Source organism: Myxocyprinus asiaticus, chromosome 5, assembly GCF_019703515.2.
Source record: "Myxocyprinus asiaticus isolate MX2 ecotype Aquarium Trade chromosome 5, UBuf_Myxa_2, whole genome shotgun sequence".
Lineage (NCBI taxonomy): Eukaryota > Metazoa > Chordata > Actinopteri > Cypriniformes > Catostomidae > Myxocyprinus > Myxocyprinus asiaticus.
The window spans coordinates 54,206,960-54,227,300 of NC_059348.1; the positions used below are offsets into that span (position 1 = coordinate 54,206,960).

Sequence of the window (20,341 nt, forward strand, 5' to 3'; positions counted from 1 at the left end):
TTGTCATTAGTGAAACCCAAATTACAGGTATATAAAAAAAAAAATAGCATTTTTACTAGTTGCAATTTGATTATTGATATCAGGAATGGACATTTGCACGAGTAGCAATGTAATTATTTATATAAAAAAACAGCATTTGTCTAGTAAGAAAGTGCATTGCTGATAGTAAGAAATTAATGATATATATCTGTAACTGCATTTTGAACAGGAGTGAATGAAAGTTAATTGTGAAATTGCAGTTATAGATATCCAAAATTACATTTTTTACTAGTTAAAATTGTATTTTTGATAAAGAATGTGTATTTCTGCGAGTAATGACATTATTTATATCAAGGATTAATGTTTTTACTAGTACAAATGTATTTACTGATATAAAAAATGAGCACTTTCGCTAGTAGTAATTCCTTTCCTGATATCAAGAATTAGCATTATAGTGAGAATTGAGTTGTCGATATCTATAATTCATATCCTGCCCCAGATTAAACGTCAGTTCGGCATTCCCTGCCAAAACGACAAAACAAACAAACAAATAAATGGAGCAAATCTCACAAAGCCTTTCATAAGGTCGGCATTTCACCTAAAAAATAAAAATAAGCCTATTTTAGTACCATTAAGACTTTTAAATATAAATATTATTTGTTTTAAACATTGCTATAATGAGGAGAAGATATTTTTGCATTATGATAATGAGAAATGGGGGAAAGAATGTCACAATGCAAAACATCTTAATTGTTTGGTTTTTTTAAAGGGTGAAATGTGACCTGCATGTTCTTGATAGTTTTTGTGAGATTCAGCCTTTCGTCCTGACTTTATAATAATTATACTAATGGAGTATTTTGACCAAATATCCCATGAAAATCATCCAGGCTAATGCATATTGTGTCAAAACCAACAAATGCATCTCAATTATGGCATTAAATATGCAAGCATTCATGCATTGTCTGACCATTGTGAGTTTAATTGGTTGGCAACAGAGGGTGAATGGTATCAGATGATCCTGTGGAAGCCCTGTACCTATTTACCTGTTACCTTTTACCCTGAGTTTCCTCTCTCTGTTTACCTCTCCTCTCACTTTACTTGTACTTTCTCTCTGAACACTATATGATTAATATCAGTGTGTCCTCTACCTGTCACCTGTTGCCATTGTTGGCACTTTTCCTGTATGATCCCAATGGTGACCACCTGATAGTCTTGGGGTATATTACAGTTTAAATTCACTGCACTTCATTCAGTTTTCTTGACATATGCTATCATAAGGACAAAATTCAGATGGTAAATGGATGTTTATCCATGACATAAAAAGCTTTCAATGCACATGCACAACTCACCACTAGGGTGCTAGGGTGTTGTGTTTAGTTGCCAGTGCATGCTTATGAGGTTGCTAGGGTGTGATAGGGCATCGCTATGGAGATTCTCACCTCTGAGGCTCTACCAGAGATTCCAGGGCTTTACCATAAAAGAAAGCGTAATGGTCAATTTGGATCACGTGAGACACTTTTTTATTTTATTTTTTATTTTATTAAATGTTCATTACAACAACAACATTGCCATAACACAACAATACAACAGGCCAGGGTCAGTCCTTTATAAATATTTCAATCCAAATTGAGTCCAAAGTCCTCATACAACAGTCCTGATTAGTTCTTACGTTTTTTGAAAGTTTAATAGACTCAAAATACATTTTCATTTCATGTTTTAACCTCAAAAAGAGCGGTTTTGGTACATGTATGACACAGTTTGCGGATGCCATACAAATGAATGGGGAGTAGGTTTAAAAGTGGGTACTTTTTACTCTCACTCAAGTAAATTTCTAATTTAAAAAATGTACTTTTACTTCATTACAATGGGCGGCGTTCCTGTCGTTACATTATTGGGTTTAATTTTAATTAATGCATAATTTATTGAGAGATTATTGAATGGGACTTTTACGACAGCGGAAGTTCACACAGCTGTACACGATGTCACAGACTGTCACTCAAGCCGAGTCCATCACTGCTGCAGCATCAAGCTTTTCAAACTAAGTGAAACACTTTCTTTGCTCTGCACATTGAAAGAGAATAGTTTCATCACTGAACACCATTTTACACCAAGTCAAGCAGATATTTCAAGATTAAAATTGCAACTCCAACTTAAGGCAGCACTCTGAGGTAAGTCATGGATCTAATGATAACGCGGGCTTTTCTCTGATATGGTGATGGTCATTTTCAGGGTGATTCTGTAAATATGGGCTCTTGTGACATCAGTTTTTAAGTGTACATTTTTAAATCAGTGCAGCAATATATCAGTGTGCTTTGTCCCGCGTCCCGCATGTCATATACGCAATTAACCCGCGCCCTCGCGGAGGTACTGGAAACTATTGCAGCTACTTCGGGCTGATTAACTGTATAAATCCATGTAAACATCCACGTTAAGTGTAAATGCCTTTTGCTCTGTCGAACATGTAATTGACAACTGGAGCACGAACAGACAGCATTTCTGTGCGTGGTGCCCTACGCAGGCTGCGTACTCTGCGTTTAGGGAGCGGCGGTACCGTGTACAGAACTAATTATCTAAATTCTTTCGACACTGAAAACTGTAACTACACTGAACTAACAACTAAAAGCAATGAAATAGCAAATGTATGCATTGATAAAACATGATCTTGCTTTGGTTTATATTTCAGCATTATATATAATGTCCCTGTGGGACATTGTTCACATTTTCACCGTAATAATTACTAGAAAGTTTTACAAACCTCTCTTCTTATTGACAAATTCATCCAGATCAGACAAGAGCCCTTAAAGGCATAGTTCACCCAGAAATTATCTCATCATTTATTCACTCTCATGCCAGATGTGTATGACTTTTTTTCATCTGCTGAACTCAAATGAAGATTTTTAGAAGAATTTCTCAGCTCTTTTGGTCCATATAATGCAAGTGAATGGGTGCCAACATTTTAAAGCTAAAAAAAATCACATAAGTCAGCATAAAAGTAATCCATAAGACTCCAGTGTCAATTAAATCAATATCTTCAGAAGCAATGTGATAGGTGTGGATGAGAAGCAGATCACTTTCACATTCTTCTTCTTGTGTTTTTGGTGATTTGCATTCTTCTCTGCATATCGCCTCCTGCTGGGCTGGGAGAAGAATGTCTAGCAAAACAAATTACTTAAATATTGATCTGTTTCTCACCCACACCTATCATATCACTTCTGAAGATATGGATTTAACTACTGGAGTTGTGTGGATTACTTTTATGGTGCCTGCATTTGCTTTTTGGAGCATCAAAATTTTGGCACCCATTCACTTGCATTGTACTGACCTACAGAGCTGAAATATTCTTCTAAAAATCTTTAGAAGTCATACACATCTGGGATGGCATGAGGGTGAGTAAATGATGAGATAATTTTCATTTTTGGGTGAACTACCCCTTTAAAGTGACAGCTCAGCCATAATTTAATATTCCATCATCATTTTCCTACCCTCATGTTGTTCCAAACCCGTGTGATCCTTTTTATTCTGTGGAACACAAAAGATGTTAGACAGAATGTTAGGGACAGTCTCAGTCACCATTCACTTTCAAAATATAGAGAGAAAAAAAACACATTCACTGAAAGTAAATGGTGACCAAGGCTAACATTCTGTCTAAAATCTCCTCATTGTGTTGCATCATACGGGTTTGGAACAACGTGATGGTGAATGATGGCAGAATTTCCATTAATAATAATAATAATAATAATTCTGTAACACGTTAAATGTGTATTATGTACTGGAATGTAGGGAGTTAACGTCAATTATGTCATTTGTAAACATAACGAGTGACTCACTACTTGAGTACTCATTTAATTGGATACTTTCTTATTCTTACTCAAGTAAGTATTTATGTTAACACATTTACTTCTACTTAAGTAATTATTATTTTTAAATAATTGTACTTTTACTTGAGTACAGTTTTTGGCTACTCTACCCACCTCCGGCAGTGGGATCTAGATATGGTCAGGCTCATCATTTAATGTAAATCTTTTAAGGAGTGTCATTGCCCACAGGTGAAGATCTTATGCTCAATTATAAAATAAACACAAATGCACTGCCATATGGGATACGGCCAAAGTCTTTTTAGCTAGTCAGTCCAATCGGCGGCCATCTTTGAAACGCTCTAAGGCGTTTGGCCAAGATTACGATCAAAGAACATATTTCAAACCAGCAGTAAAATCTGACAACACTGGTATCGTTAATTGTGCTTCTTTACCTCAGATTACACTAAAATAAATTTTCCCGGCTTGTCTAGATAATGCGCATGCGCGTTCTCGAGTTGATTGACAGGCGATGTCTGTATCTAAAACTAAAAGGTGACTGACTCTTTTACCTGTAAAACTGGCCTCCTTTTCTACATCCGTTGACCGTTGGGCGTTCCAGTTTCTCCCATTAATTTTAATAGAAGTGGCCCATCTCTGCTAAATAGTCTCTTTCACGGCTCACGGTGTAGCCCCCAAGATTTGCAGTTGCCTACACCACCGCACGAATGTACCGTTTAATTCATAAAAACATAATACAATACATGGCAATATAACTGGACTCCATCCATCATTTTTGTGTAAGAATTTATTTAGACTTTATAATAGTTCCCGACATGCAATATACAAATTTACATCTTTTACAAGTGACCAACGGCAAACTCTTTGCATATATTAAAATGTATCTATTTACATATTTTACAGTTCAGCAAAACAAACTCAACTGCATCCCCTGAGTTTATCTCGCCACAAAAGTCCAGTTTTGCATCGCTCCACATGGTGTAAACAGCAAAAACCTTTTGCCAGTAACAGAGATCTAAATTCTTGGCTCGCATTATGTTAGCTTGCCATGTGCTTATGGACTGAACAGAGATCAGTAAAATTACTCAATGGCATCCGCAGCTACCTGCAACCATATCATCGTACTGTTTCAACACAACATTCTCATCATCGTCAAAGTACAGAAGGTTAATACTGAAGAGTTTGTCTGGTACACAACAAGGGGTCTCTATGCCCTTGGTCAGCTTGAGAGCATTGATGATAGACTGCACAGTGGCATGGTTAGTTGGTCTCATGTTCTGACCTAGAGGGAATGGACAGGAACCTTTGCAGTGGTAGGCGTTGTAACCACGTGGAGACACGATCCACCCGGACCAACCGATCTCCTCAAAGTCGACGTAGAGAGGCAGACGCTGGCATGGCATCTTCTCAATGCTTTCATCATAATCATGGGAACGAGTGATACGACGGTTGGCTGATGGCAGAGGAAGACGAGGAAAGGGAAGACTGGGACCCACAGGAGAATCGTCCGAACCTGGCGAGGAAGAGAATTTTAGTTTAGAATGAGATGTCTGAATATTTGGATCCCTACAATCTGATGTAAGCCCAAAGTATGGTTTAAGCGCTTACAGTTTTGGAGACTTAATGGAGGTCTCATTATGTTTCAGAGCAACCGTACCTTTAGGAGTGCCCTCCAGAAACCCTGCCTGTCGGCCATCATCGGTGAAGAGAACCAGCATGGGCTGTTTACTGTGGTGGTGATTACGGCCTGATGTGAAACGCACAGTTTTCAGGTCAGTCTGAACGCCTGCCAGAGTCCGCACCGTGACCAGGAGACCCAGATTACGGCCCTCATCTGACATACAAGATCTCACCTTTGAGAGAAAACATAGCATTTGTTATTAAGGAAAACATGCAAGTGTATTTGCAGATTCATAACAATGTCTGAAGAACAGAAACAAAACATATGCTGGTTCCACCAGCTGGGATGGCGCAATTGGGTATGTGGGAACCCTAAGATATGATGCATACATTTCTTGCTCTATCTCAAGCAAATCTATGTTAACGTGACCATTGCTGGCATGTTGTGTCTCATTTGCTAGTCTGAAGTGTTAAGGTGTAAATTTTGGTCAAAATTGGTCGATAGTGCATAAAATATTTAATAGATATATTCTATATCTGCCAAATATGAGAACATCTCTAGTGTGAGTTTTAGTGTAATGGTCGACTGATAGGGGTTTTTCAATGGCTGATGCCGATACCGATATCGAGAGTAGGATGGCCGATATAAATGCTGATAATACAATTTAACAATAGCAAATCAGATGTACACAAAATTTCCAGAGTTAAACAAAGATTTATTTTATGCAATATTTGCTCAAATTTGCAAAAACTTGAAAAGGAAAAAAACTTTCTGACTATCCATTGACAAATCTATTGGAAATATCGGCCGATATATCGGTCTACCACTATTTTAGTGTATACTTACAGCTTGAGTAATGGTAAAAACTTCCCAGCCAGTTGAGTGGATGGGGACCAGCCTGGATGAGAGCAGTTTCTTCCCTTGTGAGACGTTCTTTTTGCTGCTATCAAGAACCTGATAGACGCTGACCTGAATAAAAACATCACTGAAATTATTAACACGAAGACTTGTATTTAAAAGCTTTCAAGTCTAGAATTCTCCGTTAAGTCAGTAAATAGGCTCAATGGCTTACCTGACAGAAGTGGTGTCTGGTAAAGGTGAGAGACTCTTGTGGTCTGAGTTTGAAAAGATGGAGTTCGGCTGTGAGGATCTTCTCACTCTTGGCAACCGTTGACAAGTTGAAGAGGAACTCAATTTGTTCACTATGCACTGAACAGAGATGGCGAGAGAATGTATGGTGAGATTTGAAAGGAAAATTTTACACACTTAAATTCATTGACTGCTCAATATTCAGATTCGAGGATTATCAACAATTTTGGGTTAGGGTTAACCCTAGGGGGGTGTCGCTGGCCCAAAAGTTGTTGAGCGTGGGGGGAGGGGGGGTGGGAGTGTCGCTGTCCTTTTCTCCAAATCGTGGCCCCCTTCGGCATATCACGGTGCCTTTTGCGGCCTCTTCAGCCATTCGTGGGCCGTTCAGCATAAAGCCCATTTCACACGGGGCACGTCAAGCGCACCTATCTAGTTCATTTTCAATGAGTGGCACATGGAAAGCGGCAAATCGCGGGCGGTTTTGCTAGCGACACAAGAGGCGGCGCTTGCACCCAATATCCTGCCGCTTTCCCATGCACGGTTCTTCGGGACAGGCGCCACGAGAGGTAGAAATATTTTATCTTTTTGTGAGCGGCAGCGGCAGCTGCGTCGGCTTCAACCAATCATCGAACAGATTATTAACAACCAATCATAGAACATTTCACTGTGCTGATATCAGAGTGCTGAAAACATGGAGGAGAAGATCGTTTTAAATGTAATGGAATTTCCTGAGTTGTATGACACATCAAAAACCTCATACAGAGATAGAAATAAAAAATCCATAGCGTGGGAGATTGTGAGTGTTGGTTTGCCAGGTAAAAATACGTGCAAATTGTCCTAGTTAACCATGTGTGACGTTATGCTAGTTATAAACCATACACAATATTTACTTAATTCCCATGAAATTATAAATAACAACATATAATACATTATTGTGCGTGGTTGAATGATGTACATAGTGAAAATATGCATCAGGTTCAGGCAGGTTAGACAGACACAAGTCAATAATAATCACAAGTGCCAGTTTTATTTAATCATTATTTTGTCTACTAACTGATCATTATTTAATTACTGATTAACTGATTAATTACTGATTTGATTTAACTACTATATGAACTATATAAACAGTTAAAGAAACAAATTTAGCCTAGTTTAAAATCTGTTTTGGCCAGTCACCTTTTAGTTTATTCAACAGAGTGTTGCCAGGGCAAGTATCATTTGTAAAATTAAAAACAAATGTGTCCTTGTTGACTGTAATGGCCAGGGCTGGATTGGTAATCTGGCATACCAGATTGGTGGGCCGACGCACTTTGGGGCCGATCAGGGGCGGACCGGCCATTGGGAGAACTGGGTGGGCTGGTGGGCCGGCAGCGAAATGGGCTGAATGGGCCGCGATAAGCTGAAATGAGCCGCCGCGTTATGCAGAATGGGCCTCAAAATGGCACCGCTATATGCCTAAGGGGGCAGCCATATGCAGAAAAGAGACCCCGCCCCCACTCAACATCTTTTGGGCCAGTTTCTATGTCAAATCCAGTCCACCCCTGACTATGGCAGTGTCCGCCCCCGAAACCGTAATGCGAGCACCACCTTGACTGCACAAAACACTTCCTCTACTAGAGAAAGAGGCAGATTCCACTTGTGTGAAACGGCCTTAAGGCGGTGGCGCGTTTCAGCTTTTTGCCACCGGTTCGGCCCAGTTTCACGGCCGGCACACCTGGAAAAGTCCCGGTTCTCCTGATGGCCATTTTGCCCCTGCTACCAATGGATTTGGTAATGGTTAGTCAACATTTTCTGTTTTCAAGGTTTTTTTTTTCTTTTGAGGTGTATGCAAATTGGAGTTAATGTTGCATGACATTAGAGTTTGCTTCACTTTAAAAATTTGGCATACATCTGATTTGATGTTTATCGGGAATATCGGCCATCCTGTCTAGATATCGGCCATCGAGTCCTCCATTTACACTTTTAGTTTGCCTATAACTACACTAACAATTACAATGGTCTAGCATATTATATATATATACTTATATATAAGTATTGAAGTATGAAGTATTTGGTAACATATTTTTTTAGATTGGGCAATGCATTTAAAATACTTTAATGTACGTCTAATACAGCTTTTAATTAAGACAACTGAACTACACTTCTTGGAATGTAAAAACGTCGTTGACCACAAACAACGCCCTCCAGTATTTCCCCTCTCATTTTTACTGTCCCGCTTCAGGTGAATCCGCTAAATAATATCTTACGTTTATTGAAGAAACTGCGGACCGTGTTTCCCTCCAGGAGCGTTGGGTCTTTGGTGACTCCATCCACATCCGCGACGGTGTTGTAAAGGTCCAGCATGTACTGAGGAGGCTGTTTGTGCCCCCGAACCAGAGTTGCAGGAGGGTCCTCCATGCCAAACACCTCCAAAAGCCTTTTAATCGCCTCTGAACGCACTTCTTCAGACTCGTTTTCCACGGTAAAGTGGTTTCCCAGGTAATTCGGAGAAGATCTGCTGATGGCGAGTCCCACCATGGAGATCCAGATGGCTGCAGGCAACATGATGTGAGATGTTCTTTGGATGCTGGAGCTCGACTGAATGAACAGCACCGGATCGCCACTGTTTTATATGATGTTGGCAAGGTCTTTCTCTTAAGTCTTCGGTCAACAGCCATAAAGAGCTGCTATTTAGTCGCAAATGTAATTCAACAATCAGTGCACGTAAAGCAAATCTAATAGCGGTGTTAACAAGGTGCGAACGGGACTGGTGGTCCTTCCGACAGATCCTGTGAGGAAATTAGTGTTTATCAACTTTGCATGGCTCTTCAAATCCCTAAATATGTACATTAAAGAATAAAAGGTAGATTTATAGTATATTTATTTTTATTAAAGGACATTTTGGTCACCCAAATGAATTTGGATAGCCGGAGAGCCTCTTTTTCCACACCGTTTGCGCACCGCAGGTGGTTAACCTCCCTCCAAATGAATCCATTAATTAAGACAAACGAGGATAATGCGATACAGGAACACCAATTATTTCGACGAACACTGAGAGAAGGCTCCAGCATGTGCCCTGTGTGTTCATGTTAATCGCAACCAAAAAACAAACCTAATTTTAAAGAGCCAAAGTGAAATGGTTTAAAAATCTCTCCTGGCACGTATGTTAATGAAAGCATTAATGCATATTTGCATAAATGGGCTCATTCCTCCCTTAGTTTGAATCAATAGTGAGGTTGGTTTAATTTCTGATCTGATTGTAATTGTTTGTTTTCATTAAGGGGTCTTTGTCACAGTGTGTTTGAATCTCCTGATCCGTCTCGCACTGAACTAATGGATTGCATACGCCTAATTGATTGCATGAGCTCTTGTTATATTATGCAAAAGAAGGGTGCCTTTTCGTAAAGCCCAAAAGTGTGCTCATTTACTAGATTATAAATCAAAATAGTATAAACGCCTTAGGCCTACTCCAGAGTTTTCTCTTCTAAGGGGACCAAATTGATTTGACCCTCAAATCAAAGTAGGAGGCCACAAGCAAAGCATCCTTTATGCCTCTCAAACCCCCAAAGACTGAATTAAACTTGTGCAAATACTACACAAGTTGTGTCCTTGGATGTTGTAATTGCAATTTACTCACTTGGACGTCACAAGTCAGACACAATTGCAACGAAGCAGAAATGTTCCACTGAAACCTGCATGTGTAAGGTCTGTAAACATGACATACACTGTGTTTTATTTTGTAAATTGTGTGCAATTGCACATATCACTGTATTTGTGATATATATTTTTTTATTTTTTGCATTTCTTGTAATGTGTGTTGTACTGCAATGCTCCACCTGTCTGTCTGTCTCTATACTCTCAAAAAAATATTTAAGATTTGCGCATTTCAATTTCAGAATAAAATAATAAAAAAAAAAAAAAAAAAAAATGAATTAAGTAGTCTTTAATGAAATAAAAAAATTGTAATTTTTTTTTGTAAACATTACACAATTCAATTTAATGGAATTTTAATTTAATTGAGCTGCATGAATTGTAAAAAAAAAAATCTTTAAAAATGGTCTGAAATATATCTATCTATCTATCTATACTCAAAAACTCTTTTTAGAAGTACATATTTAAATTTCATAACAAAATAAAAAAATATTAAGTATCTGTATTGAAATAAAAAAATATGTAAAGTATATATGTTAAGCTTTGTTAATTACAATTTTTTTTTAACATTGCACAATTTAATTTAATGGAATTTTGTTATGAAATTGAAATGCATAAACCTTAAAAATAGGCAAAAATATTTTTTAACTATATATCTGTCTGTCTGTCTATCTACACTCAATTTTTTTAAGATTTACGCATTTCGATTACATGACACAATTCCATAAAATTAAGTAGTCTTTAATCAAATACACATTTTTACTTAATTACTTTTATTGATGTAATTTTTTATTCATTACACAATTGTTCAAGTTCAAGTTCTTTTATTTATATAGCACATTTAAAAACAGCATCAAGGCTGACCAAAGTGCTGTACAGTACAAAATCATAAAAACACAACGATTCAAGACCAGGATATTACATACTATTAAAAGCCAGTGAAAAGAGATGAGTTTTAAGAGAAGATTTAAAAACAGATATTGAAGGTGACAATCTGATACTGATAGGCAAACTATTCCATAAAATAGGACCCACAACCGAAAAGGCTCTCCCTCCTCTGTGCTTTAGCCTCGAGCGTGGGACATCGAGGAGATACTGATTACTGGATCTCAGACTTCTAGGTGGATTGTAAGGATATAGCAAGTCTGATAAGTAACTGGGAGCTTGGTTGTGTAATGATTTATAAACAAACAAGAGAATTTTAAAATCAATTCTAGCTTGAACTGGCAGCCAGTGAAGTGATTTTAAAACGGGGGTAACATGATCATACTTCCGACCTCCTTTGAGAAATTTTGCTGCTGAATTTTGGACTAATTGGAGTCGAGCAATTACGAGATTTGGAAATCCCACAATAGAGAGAATTACAGTAGTCCAGACGAGAAGTGATGAAGGCATGAGCTGCTATCTCTAACTCTACAGAGTAGACGTAACTGAAAGAAACTGGAACCTATGACAGCACTAATATGTTTGTCAAATTTCAGCTGGCTATCAAACTTGAGGAGAGAGAAAAGCATTACGATTTCCACAATCAGCGTTACTGACATCAAAATTGTCTGTAGGACCAAAGACAATCACTTCTGTCTTATCTTCATTGAAAAATAAAACGTTTTTGGCTAGCCTATCTTTTATTTCCTCCAGGCAAGCTAGAAGAGATTGTATTGCAATGTGGTCATTTCGTTTAACCGGTAAGTAGATTTGAGTGTCATCAGTGCAGAAGTGGTAGGAGATACCATGCTTTCTGATAATGGAATCCAGAGGGAGCATATATGGAGAAAAAAGCACTGGCGCAAGAATAGAGCCCTGTGGCACACCACAGGTAAGGCGGGCCACAGAAGAGGTCACTTTGCCCAGCTTGACAGAGAAAGTACGATCAGTTAAATAGGATTTAATCCATTTAAGAACATTCCCTTTTAAGCCCACACATGATTCTTGTCTGGAGAGCAGTATAGCATGATCAACAGTATCAAACGCTGAAGTCAGATCTAAAAGAACTAAAATCACAGTATCACCTGAATCTGTAGCTACTAAAATGTCATTTAAAACTCTAAGAAGAGCCGATTCTGTGCAATGTGAAGATTTAAAACCAGACTGAAAGGTTTCAAAAATGTGGTTGTTCTTTAGAAATATCTGAAGCTGCATAAGCACAATCTTTTCCATTATTTTGGAAATAAAGGGTAAGACAGAGATTGGTCGGAAATTGTTTAAAACAGATGCATCTAGTGAAGGCTTCTTGAGCAATTCAATGTAATGGAATCTATCTGTAGCATTTTATGCAATTCTGCATGTAATACACCTCTTTATCATTTGCATTTCTTGCTAATATCTTATTGGTTGGTTTGTAACATGATTTAAAATTGCAACATGAATTGCATGTGTATCATTCTTTAGTTTTCTGTGCACATTGTCCAGTATTTATTTAAATCCAATGATGATAGACTGCATTTTTTTCCTTCACTGGCATAGATTTTATTTACAAATTACTTTTTACATAATTTACATATATTACAGAAATATTTGCCAAGAGTAAATTGCATAATTGCAGCTTGCTTCTTTAAATGTCCCTATATCAAACCCGGCATAGGGTTCATGCAACATCAGAGGGGTGCATTAAATTCCGTCTTAATGCACTGCAGTTGGTGGAGTGTTACAGTAGTGGGCGCTGTGTTCAAGACTGGCATAGACAGGAAGTGATGGCCAGGACAGTGCGGATTTGGCCATGTTGACTGAGGAAAGTGTGACTCTCGTAGTCTTGAGGAACACAAGCCTTGCCCTGTCCTTCAGCCCTCAACAAACATTCACCCAAATTCGACGCACTCCTGCAAAAACACACGAAACAAGTGTGGGGTGTGTTAGATAAAACATTCACAAAACACTGACGACACTTATGTAATTAACTAAAAGGTTCACCAAGTCATTTTCCACTCTCAAAAAAGTCTTACCCCTAAAAATGAATAGTAGGTTTGACAAACCTACTCTAACCCCCTGTTTGCGGAACAAAAGGAATCATCATGGGTGACAAATACGCCTGCGGGTATTTTTAGAATAGGGTCGGTAACTAAACCAACACACTCTCACTGTGAAATCATCAGGATTTGTACGACTTTTCTAAATTTGGCTAATTCGTATGATATCGTGCGACTGCACTCGTTTGAATTCACTGCGACTTTCACTATAGCCAATGACGTCGCTGGACATCGTTTCCATCTAATACGTGACAATTACTTGCTTCTGTCACACACAACAGCTTCCTATCATGTTTACGCACTCTACTGATTGGTTAAGTCTAGATAAGGGGTTTGGGTAAGGGCATAATATTAATAAGTATGTGCTTAACGCCTCGTGTGTGAAACTCCCGCTTACTTCCGCATTAGACATCCGGGAATTTGCACGTGATGAAGTCGTACGAGTTTATGCGAACAACATCGTGCGAGACCATACGAAATAGCCAACTCATAAATTATGTACGACTTTTCATGAGATCGGGTTGAACTAAACACGTTTGCTTTTGAGTGATACTTCAACTGCACCGATAAAGGACAGGGCGGGAATTGTTTTCAGAAATAGTTTCGCGTTCCCTCGTTATTGCATTTTTATTGTTTTTTGGCAGGAAAACATGGCTTTACTATTGTAATCTTGTAGACTGTTTTTTTGTTTGTTTGTTTGTTTGTTTTAGGTGGAAATCATGGTTTTACTATAGTACTATTGTAGTAACCATGTCTGTAGTAGACTAACCGTGTTTTTTAAAACATGGTTTTACTAAAATAATAATATTGCCGGAATGTTGCAACACGGACGGGTTAGACCGTATTGCACCATCTCCAGGACAGGAGCAGGGTCTGAGTTGAGGTGGCAAAGCTTATTTTTAGGGTGGCAGCTGACACCCCGTGTCACCCTTCTGGCCCGCCCCTGGTCTGTGGTAAACATTACTTGACGATACGTCAACGTTTTGTTCTACAACATAAATTTCACACTTTCATTACACCTCAAATGTGATTTTTGAAGCCGTATTGCAAACTTTTTTTTAAAACACACGGCGGCTTAAAAATTCACGTTCACGTATCACCAAGTAATGTTTACCACAGACAATTGCTTTACTCCTAAACTGAAAACTCCATTATAAAAACCCATAGGAAAATCCAGAGGCAACGCATGGCGAGTTAGACTTCCGGGTTCACCTACAAATTGATGTCACGACTGAACAGCTTTATTGTGAGGGCACGCAAACATATTTCATTTAAAATAATTCCCGCTCTGTCCTCTAAGGGGCTCCGTATGTATTTGGCCAGTTAAGCAAATATAAAAATACCTAATGCACCTTTTTGCGAGTCTCAGTTGCCTCCACTTCTGATGCATCTTATCACGTGACTCGTTGTGCATGACACCGCGGAGACTCACAGCATGTGGAGACTCATGCTACTCTCCACAATCCACGCACAACTTACCACACGCCCCATTGATAGCGAGAACCACTAATCGCGACCACGAGGAGGTTACCCTATGTGACTCTACCCTCCCTAGCAACCGGGCCAATTTGTTTGTTTAGGAGACCTGGCTGGAGTCACTCAGCACGACCTGGATTCAAACTCGTGACTCCAGGGGAGGTAGTTAGCGTCAATACTCGCTGAGATACCCATGCCTCCCTAATGCACCTTTTTAAAGTTAAAGTCTTCAAAATATATAATGTATAACTACACGCCAAACATGCTTTGCAATTTGTAAATACTGTTGTAGTTTTTTATATTTTACTGTCTTTGTCTATTAACTAGATCTGCGTTAAATTTTCTTTTTGTATTGTCAAAATGTTACAAAGCATTTCTTGATTCTGAATACAAGTGTTTTTTAGTGCACACTATAAAGGGTGTGTGGGTGATTTTGTGTTTGCTTAGCTGTGTGTGTAAGGTTGGATCTTCAGCATGTACCTGAGAAGACATTGGCTCCCTGAGGTGCAGCTCCCCAAACATCTGCCCACGTCTATTTCCTGTTAGAACATTAGCAACACAAGAGAGAAGCGACGGGCTGTTAACATGCTAAGTGCTTTGATTCGGCACCTGTGGGGACCATTTGTGGGCTCCTCGCACCTTTTGCACAGACAGTGAGAATTTGCCACAGATGTCTTCAATAATCAAGCTGTTGATTTGCATCACACTTCAGTATGTGAAGACTAAACACAATTACATGGCTATCATTTATGTGGAATTGATTTTCAGTGGCGTTCTTAACTTTATGAGGGCATCTTCCTCTAACCAAATACACACAACATGCCATCCATTTAGGTCAAATACTTCATATCCATTCTAAACAGAATATGATGACGATATCAACGGTTAAATAAGTGAGGAATTCATTGCATTTTTGTCACTTTCTGTGGCATTTTTGCCCTGAGCCCTGACTGATGTCATGCAGTTAACCTTCAGAAGTTTAAGGGAGAGCTTTTGCATTAAATCAAAGCATCCAATGTTATTTGCTCAATTTCTTATGCAACTTTGTGAAATGCACATGTGTTTAGTGTAGCTAATTTATTTTTAAAGTAGTATGCTATGTATTTTAAAGCATTAAGTAGTTATTCTAGACTTATTTCATATCAGACTTTTAATAGTCCTCCAGTCAGCAGATGTGGATTGGACGTGTTACAGGGGGGAAATGGATCAGGACCCCAATCTTTAGGACTAACAAATGGGGAAATCATATTAGGCAAGGATCACATGGAAATGACTAATTTCCTCTTTTACAAACTTGATTTACTGGTGAGGTTCTCTGCTTAGCACTGGATTTAAGGATGAAACCACACATTCTTCAAGCAAGGGCGTAGCCAGGAAATTACTTTTGGGTGGGCCTCAATAAAAATGGATGGGCCAAATTTTTGCCCCAATTTTTTTTCCAGAAAAGTTGAAAGGCGGCGCATTCAAACAGTCCTTTCACACGTTCAGAAAGCAGAATTTATGGATTAACTATTTTATAAATATATATTTGGAGTCAAAACATAATCTCTGATATTCTGGGTGGGACTGGGTCTAATTTGGGCGGCCCGGCCATCACCCTTGGCTACGCCACTGAGTCTGACATCAAGACTTTAAAATCAAAAAATATTTTAGCCTATTTTTAAGATGGACACATTTCGATTTCAAATGATGTCATTTTTAACTAAATTAAATCAACAAAAATTCTAAATATTTATAGCTTTACATTTAACTAAAAGTATACCGTATATTTTTATTTTCTTAAAGATTACTTAATTAAAATTGATGGAATTGTGTTATGAAATTGAGATGCATGAATATTAAAATTAGTTGTTTGAGTGCAGGTTAAAATTAAAAATCTTATGTCCAGTTTTCACCATTTTTTATAAACTTTTGCCTTCACTTATTCATTTTTAATGGTCTGGCAGGGTGACAAATGCATTTTATTAGATGCAAATGTTTCAAGTAGTCTCTCAATTAAAGACGGCATAAAAGCTGCATTCATAATAAAAATAATTAGCAAAATGCTGTTTAAAATAGTCTTAGATGAAGTATAGCATGTCATACCAAAAGTATTTCATTTCAGCTACCCCAGTACACTCGACTAAGGCATCATTATATAAAATGAATTGCAGTTAAGACTATATTTTTTGGTTTGTCCAGTGAAAGGCCCTCATGACTCAGTCTTGCTGTGGAAACAAATTCTATGAAGTATTAGCAGGTGTTTGTTGGTTTACTCACCTTGAGGCTTTCTACTTTGACTTCATCATCGCCGTATGTGATCTCGTAATGATACTCCACATATGGAATACGGTAACATCCCTCCATTAATTCACATCGAGCTACTGTCTGAATCAACTCCACTTTGTTTGGAGTCTCAATGAGGGCGGAATCAAACTTAGTGGGTACGCATGAAAATCCCTCTGGAAAATAAAATAGAATTATGATGAGGATCATTACCGATCATTACCGAGTTGATTTTTTATGGTTGCTACTTGGTACAAAAAGTTCCAGTTTAATTTTCTTCAGATAATATTCTCTCATTACTATATATGTTGTAAATGACATTGCAGAACCACTGATTAATGCACTGTTGACTTTTTATCTCCCATATTCTTACCTGGTGCACCTTTTAACCCCACACATTTGCCCACGTCTATAACAGTCTCATATGGTGTTTGAGCGTAGTATGTTTTTAGCGCTGGAGCTCGCACACACTGGCTCATTTTGGTTTCACAGTGGCATTCTTCAATGATTTCAACCTCTCGAAGACCTTCATAAAGCATCACTCTGTCCACTCGAACCCCAGCAGGCTCACACGTGGAGCTCAGACCACAGGACGGGGGCCCGCTGATGGGGTCTGTGGCCCCTGAGGATGAAGATGAGGGATCCAGCTGTCTCATCTATAATGGTTATGGAATAAAATATTTAGTTGTGATTCTCTTCTGTTTTCTTGAAGTTGTGAAAATGGACTGTTGATGAAGATATTGAAGAGAGAATATAAAAATGGAGAGGTAAAAAGAGTAGGCATAATAAGCTTTTGCTTCAGCCTATTCCTTTTCAGCCATTTTTAAAATACATAGCTGGGTTGATTGAACTGTCATGGATTGTATAAATGAAATAAAATAAATAATTATATAACATTTATTCATTTTATATAAAGATTTATTTAAAATATATTTATTCATAAAATTCATTAGTCTTAATCTAAAAATGTATGTTAATTAAATTAATTAATGAATTTAATTAACATATATTTTATATGTTATATAAAGTTATAAAGTATATCAGTTTCTCTGGATTTACTATTTATAGGTATGTTTTATTCTATAAAGTACTGACAACATTTCTCCCAAATCCCAAATAAAAATATTGTCATTTAGAGCATTTATTTGCAGAAAATGACAACTGCTCAAAATAACCAGTTTTTTCAGAGCTCGAATAATGCAAAGAAAACAAGTTCAAATTTATTTTTAATCAACACAATATTAATGTTTTAACTTAGAGTTCAGAAATCAATATTTGGTGGATTAACCCTGATTTTCAATCGCAGCTTTCATGCATCTTGGCATGCTCTCTACCAGTCTTTCATATTGCTGTTGGGTGACTTTATGCCACTCCTGGCGCAAAAATTCAAGCATCTCGGCTTTGTTTGATGGCTTGTGGCCATCAGTCTTCCTCTTGATCACAGAGGTTTTCAATGGGATTCAGGTCTGGAGATTGGGCTGGCCATGACAGGGTCTTGATCCGGTACTCCTCCATCCACACCTTGATTGACCTGTCTGTGTGGCATGGAGCATTGTCCTGTTGGAAAAATCCAATCGTCAGAGTTGATGAACATTGTCAAAGCAGAAGGAAGCAAGTTTTCTTCCAGGATAACCTTGTACATGGCTTGATTATTGCATCCTTCACAAAGATGAATCTGCCCGATTGCAGCCTTGCTGAAGCACCCCCAGATCATCACCAATCCTCCACCTGGTCGTCTAATGGTTAGATGGAGACCTGGAGAGTCCTTCAAGCCACAGTTTCAGCACCCACTGTGAAATTTGGTGGAGGATTGGTGATGATCTGGAGGTGCTTCAGCAAGGCTGCAATCGGGCAGATTTGTCTTTGTGAAGGACGCATGAATCAAGCCACGTACAAGGTTATCCTGGAAGAAAACATGCTTCCTTCTGCTCTGACAATGTTCCCCAACTATGAGGATTGTTTTTTTCCAACAGGACAATGCTCCATGCCACACAGCCAGGTCAATCAAGGTGTGGATGGAGGATCACCGGATCAAGACCCTGTCATGGCCAATATATATATATATATATATATATATATATATATATGTGTGCGTGTGTGTGTGTGTGTGTGTGTGTGTGTGTGTGTGTGTGTGTGTGTGTGTGTGTGTGTGTGTGTGTTCATTATATGATATAATGAAACAATAAGTGAGTAAATTATTAATTTGGAAAATAAATAGTAGTCACTTGCTCTCTACATCTAAAAAGTACAGCTAAAAAAATAATATAATATTTAAATGCACCGGAGGGAAGGGTAGAAAAATAACAATATATATATATATATATATATATATATATATATATATATATATATATATATATGTTTTTTTTTTTTTTTTTTTTTTTTTTTTACAAATGAAATGTGTCTCCATCGTGCGATCAACTGTGGAATCGCTTTACCTTTTTGCTCCGCAAGAAATCGAGCATTGAGGAAAATTTGGAGTCCCAAAGACCCGCCTCAAATGACGTAGAATGCGCTGATTGGCCACAATGCGTTTTACACATACCCACATCAACATTTACAGGACTGCCAGAAATATCTGTAAAATACAAACGAAGGTAATAAATAAAGACATATAATAACTGACATATAATTTACAATAAATAAATAAATTCACAAAATTTGCACACACACACGCACGCACACACACACACACAGCACAATCAGGTTTTTCAAAACCTATCCTATTTTCCCATTTTTTCAAACAACTGAAATAGATTTGCAATACAATAATCTCATCGTGTGTTTCAGCGGCCAGTTGCAGACACGACCGATAGGGGGCGACAAAACTCACCTTTGCCGATGTAAATGACGTGACTCTGGCGTCTGCAGCACGCGCGCTCTGTGAACAGGTTTCTAGATTCGGTGTTTTTAACCAAAACAACTGCAGCTGAATGACACACACACACAAGTGATATTAGTGCAATACCCTCTGGTCAACTAAAAATGGTCATTGAAGGAAAAAGTGCATTACTCTTAAACGGTACATAGAAAATCCAGTACCTGATCTGTCACAAATTAGAATTAGAATTCAAGTCATTTTAGCTTTGTTTTACATGTAAGGCAACCTGTGCAACTGTATAAAACTACTTTGGTGGTTCCATGGCACAATGATGGTATCAGATGGTTATAGCATGGCACATAAAGTATACAACAGTACTGAATGATTACCATATTTATATACAGTGGGGTTCAAAAGTCTGAGAGCACTAGTGAAAATGCTTTAATAATGTAATTCAATATTTTACATTAGAATTATATAAACAGCATAACAGTTTGCATGATAAGTTGAACTGAAAAATTACTTATTCAGTTACTGACCTAAAAATAATGCAGAATCTTAAATATTTCCAATTCATTTTACACAAAAACCATTCTTGGTTTTTAGTTGATAAATCCAGGTTTTCTAAATCCTGACTTTATAAAAACGGTACCATGATACTGAATGACTGCTATATTCACGT

General features: G+C 37.9%; 2 protein-coding genes across 4 annotated transcripts in view; both read right to left on the reverse strand.

Annotated features, from left to right (window-relative positions):
• Positions 1–4,607: 4,607 nt before the first annotated feature.
• On the reverse strand, positions 4,608–10,148 carry LOC127441446 (bone morphogenetic protein 2-like). The gene is made up of 5 exons (XM_051698894.1): positions 8,751–10,148; positions 6,488–6,624; positions 6,262–6,384; positions 5,452–5,647; positions 4,608–5,307 (listed from the first exon to the last, which is right to left on the reverse strand). The coding sequence occupies exons 1-5, from the start codon at positions 9,046–9,048 to the stop codon at positions 4,880–4,882; spliced, it is 1,182 nt and encodes a 393-aa protein (XP_051554854.1). The 5' UTR covers positions 9,049–10,148; the 3' UTR covers positions 4,608–4,879.
• Positions 10,149–12,594: 2,446 nt separating this feature from the next.
• Positions 12,595–20,341, reverse strand: part of LOC127441450 (uncharacterized) — a 26,633-nt gene continuing 18,886 nt past the window's right edge. For 2 of the 3 annotated variants that reach the window (XM_051698899.1, XM_051698900.1), the window contains exons 2-7: positions 19,672–19,767; positions 19,277–19,416; positions 17,212–17,494; positions 16,833–17,014; positions 15,054–15,112; positions 12,595–12,950 (exon numbers count right to left, since the gene is read on the reverse strand). In XM_051698899.1, the coding sequence (XP_051554859.1) occupies positions 12,800–12,950; positions 15,054–15,112; positions 16,833–17,014; positions 17,212–17,494; positions 19,277–19,416; positions 19,672–19,767 (911 nt within the window). In that variant the 3' untranslated portion in view covers positions 12,595–12,799. The remainder of the gene's footprint in view (positions 12,951–15,053; positions 15,113–16,832; positions 17,015–17,211; positions 17,495–19,276; positions 19,417–19,671; positions 19,768–20,341) is intronic. The other variant, XM_051698901.1, reaches the window with a different exon arrangement.

Excerpts from the sequence above, each read along its gene's own strand:
- LOC127441446 (XM_051698894.1), bottom strand. The coding sequence starts at position 9,048 with ATGTTGCCTGCAGCCATCTGGATCTCCATGGTGGGACTCGCCATCAGC. Across the intron at positions 6,625-8,750 it reads CCGCAGTTTCTTCAATAAAC|TGCATAGTGAACAAATTGAG; the intron begins GTAAGATATTAT and ends ATCTCTGTTCAG. Across the intron at positions 6,385-6,487 it reads CCAGACACCACTTCTGTCAG|GTCAGCGTCTATCAGGTTCT; the intron begins GTAAGCCATTGA and ends GTTTTTATTCAG.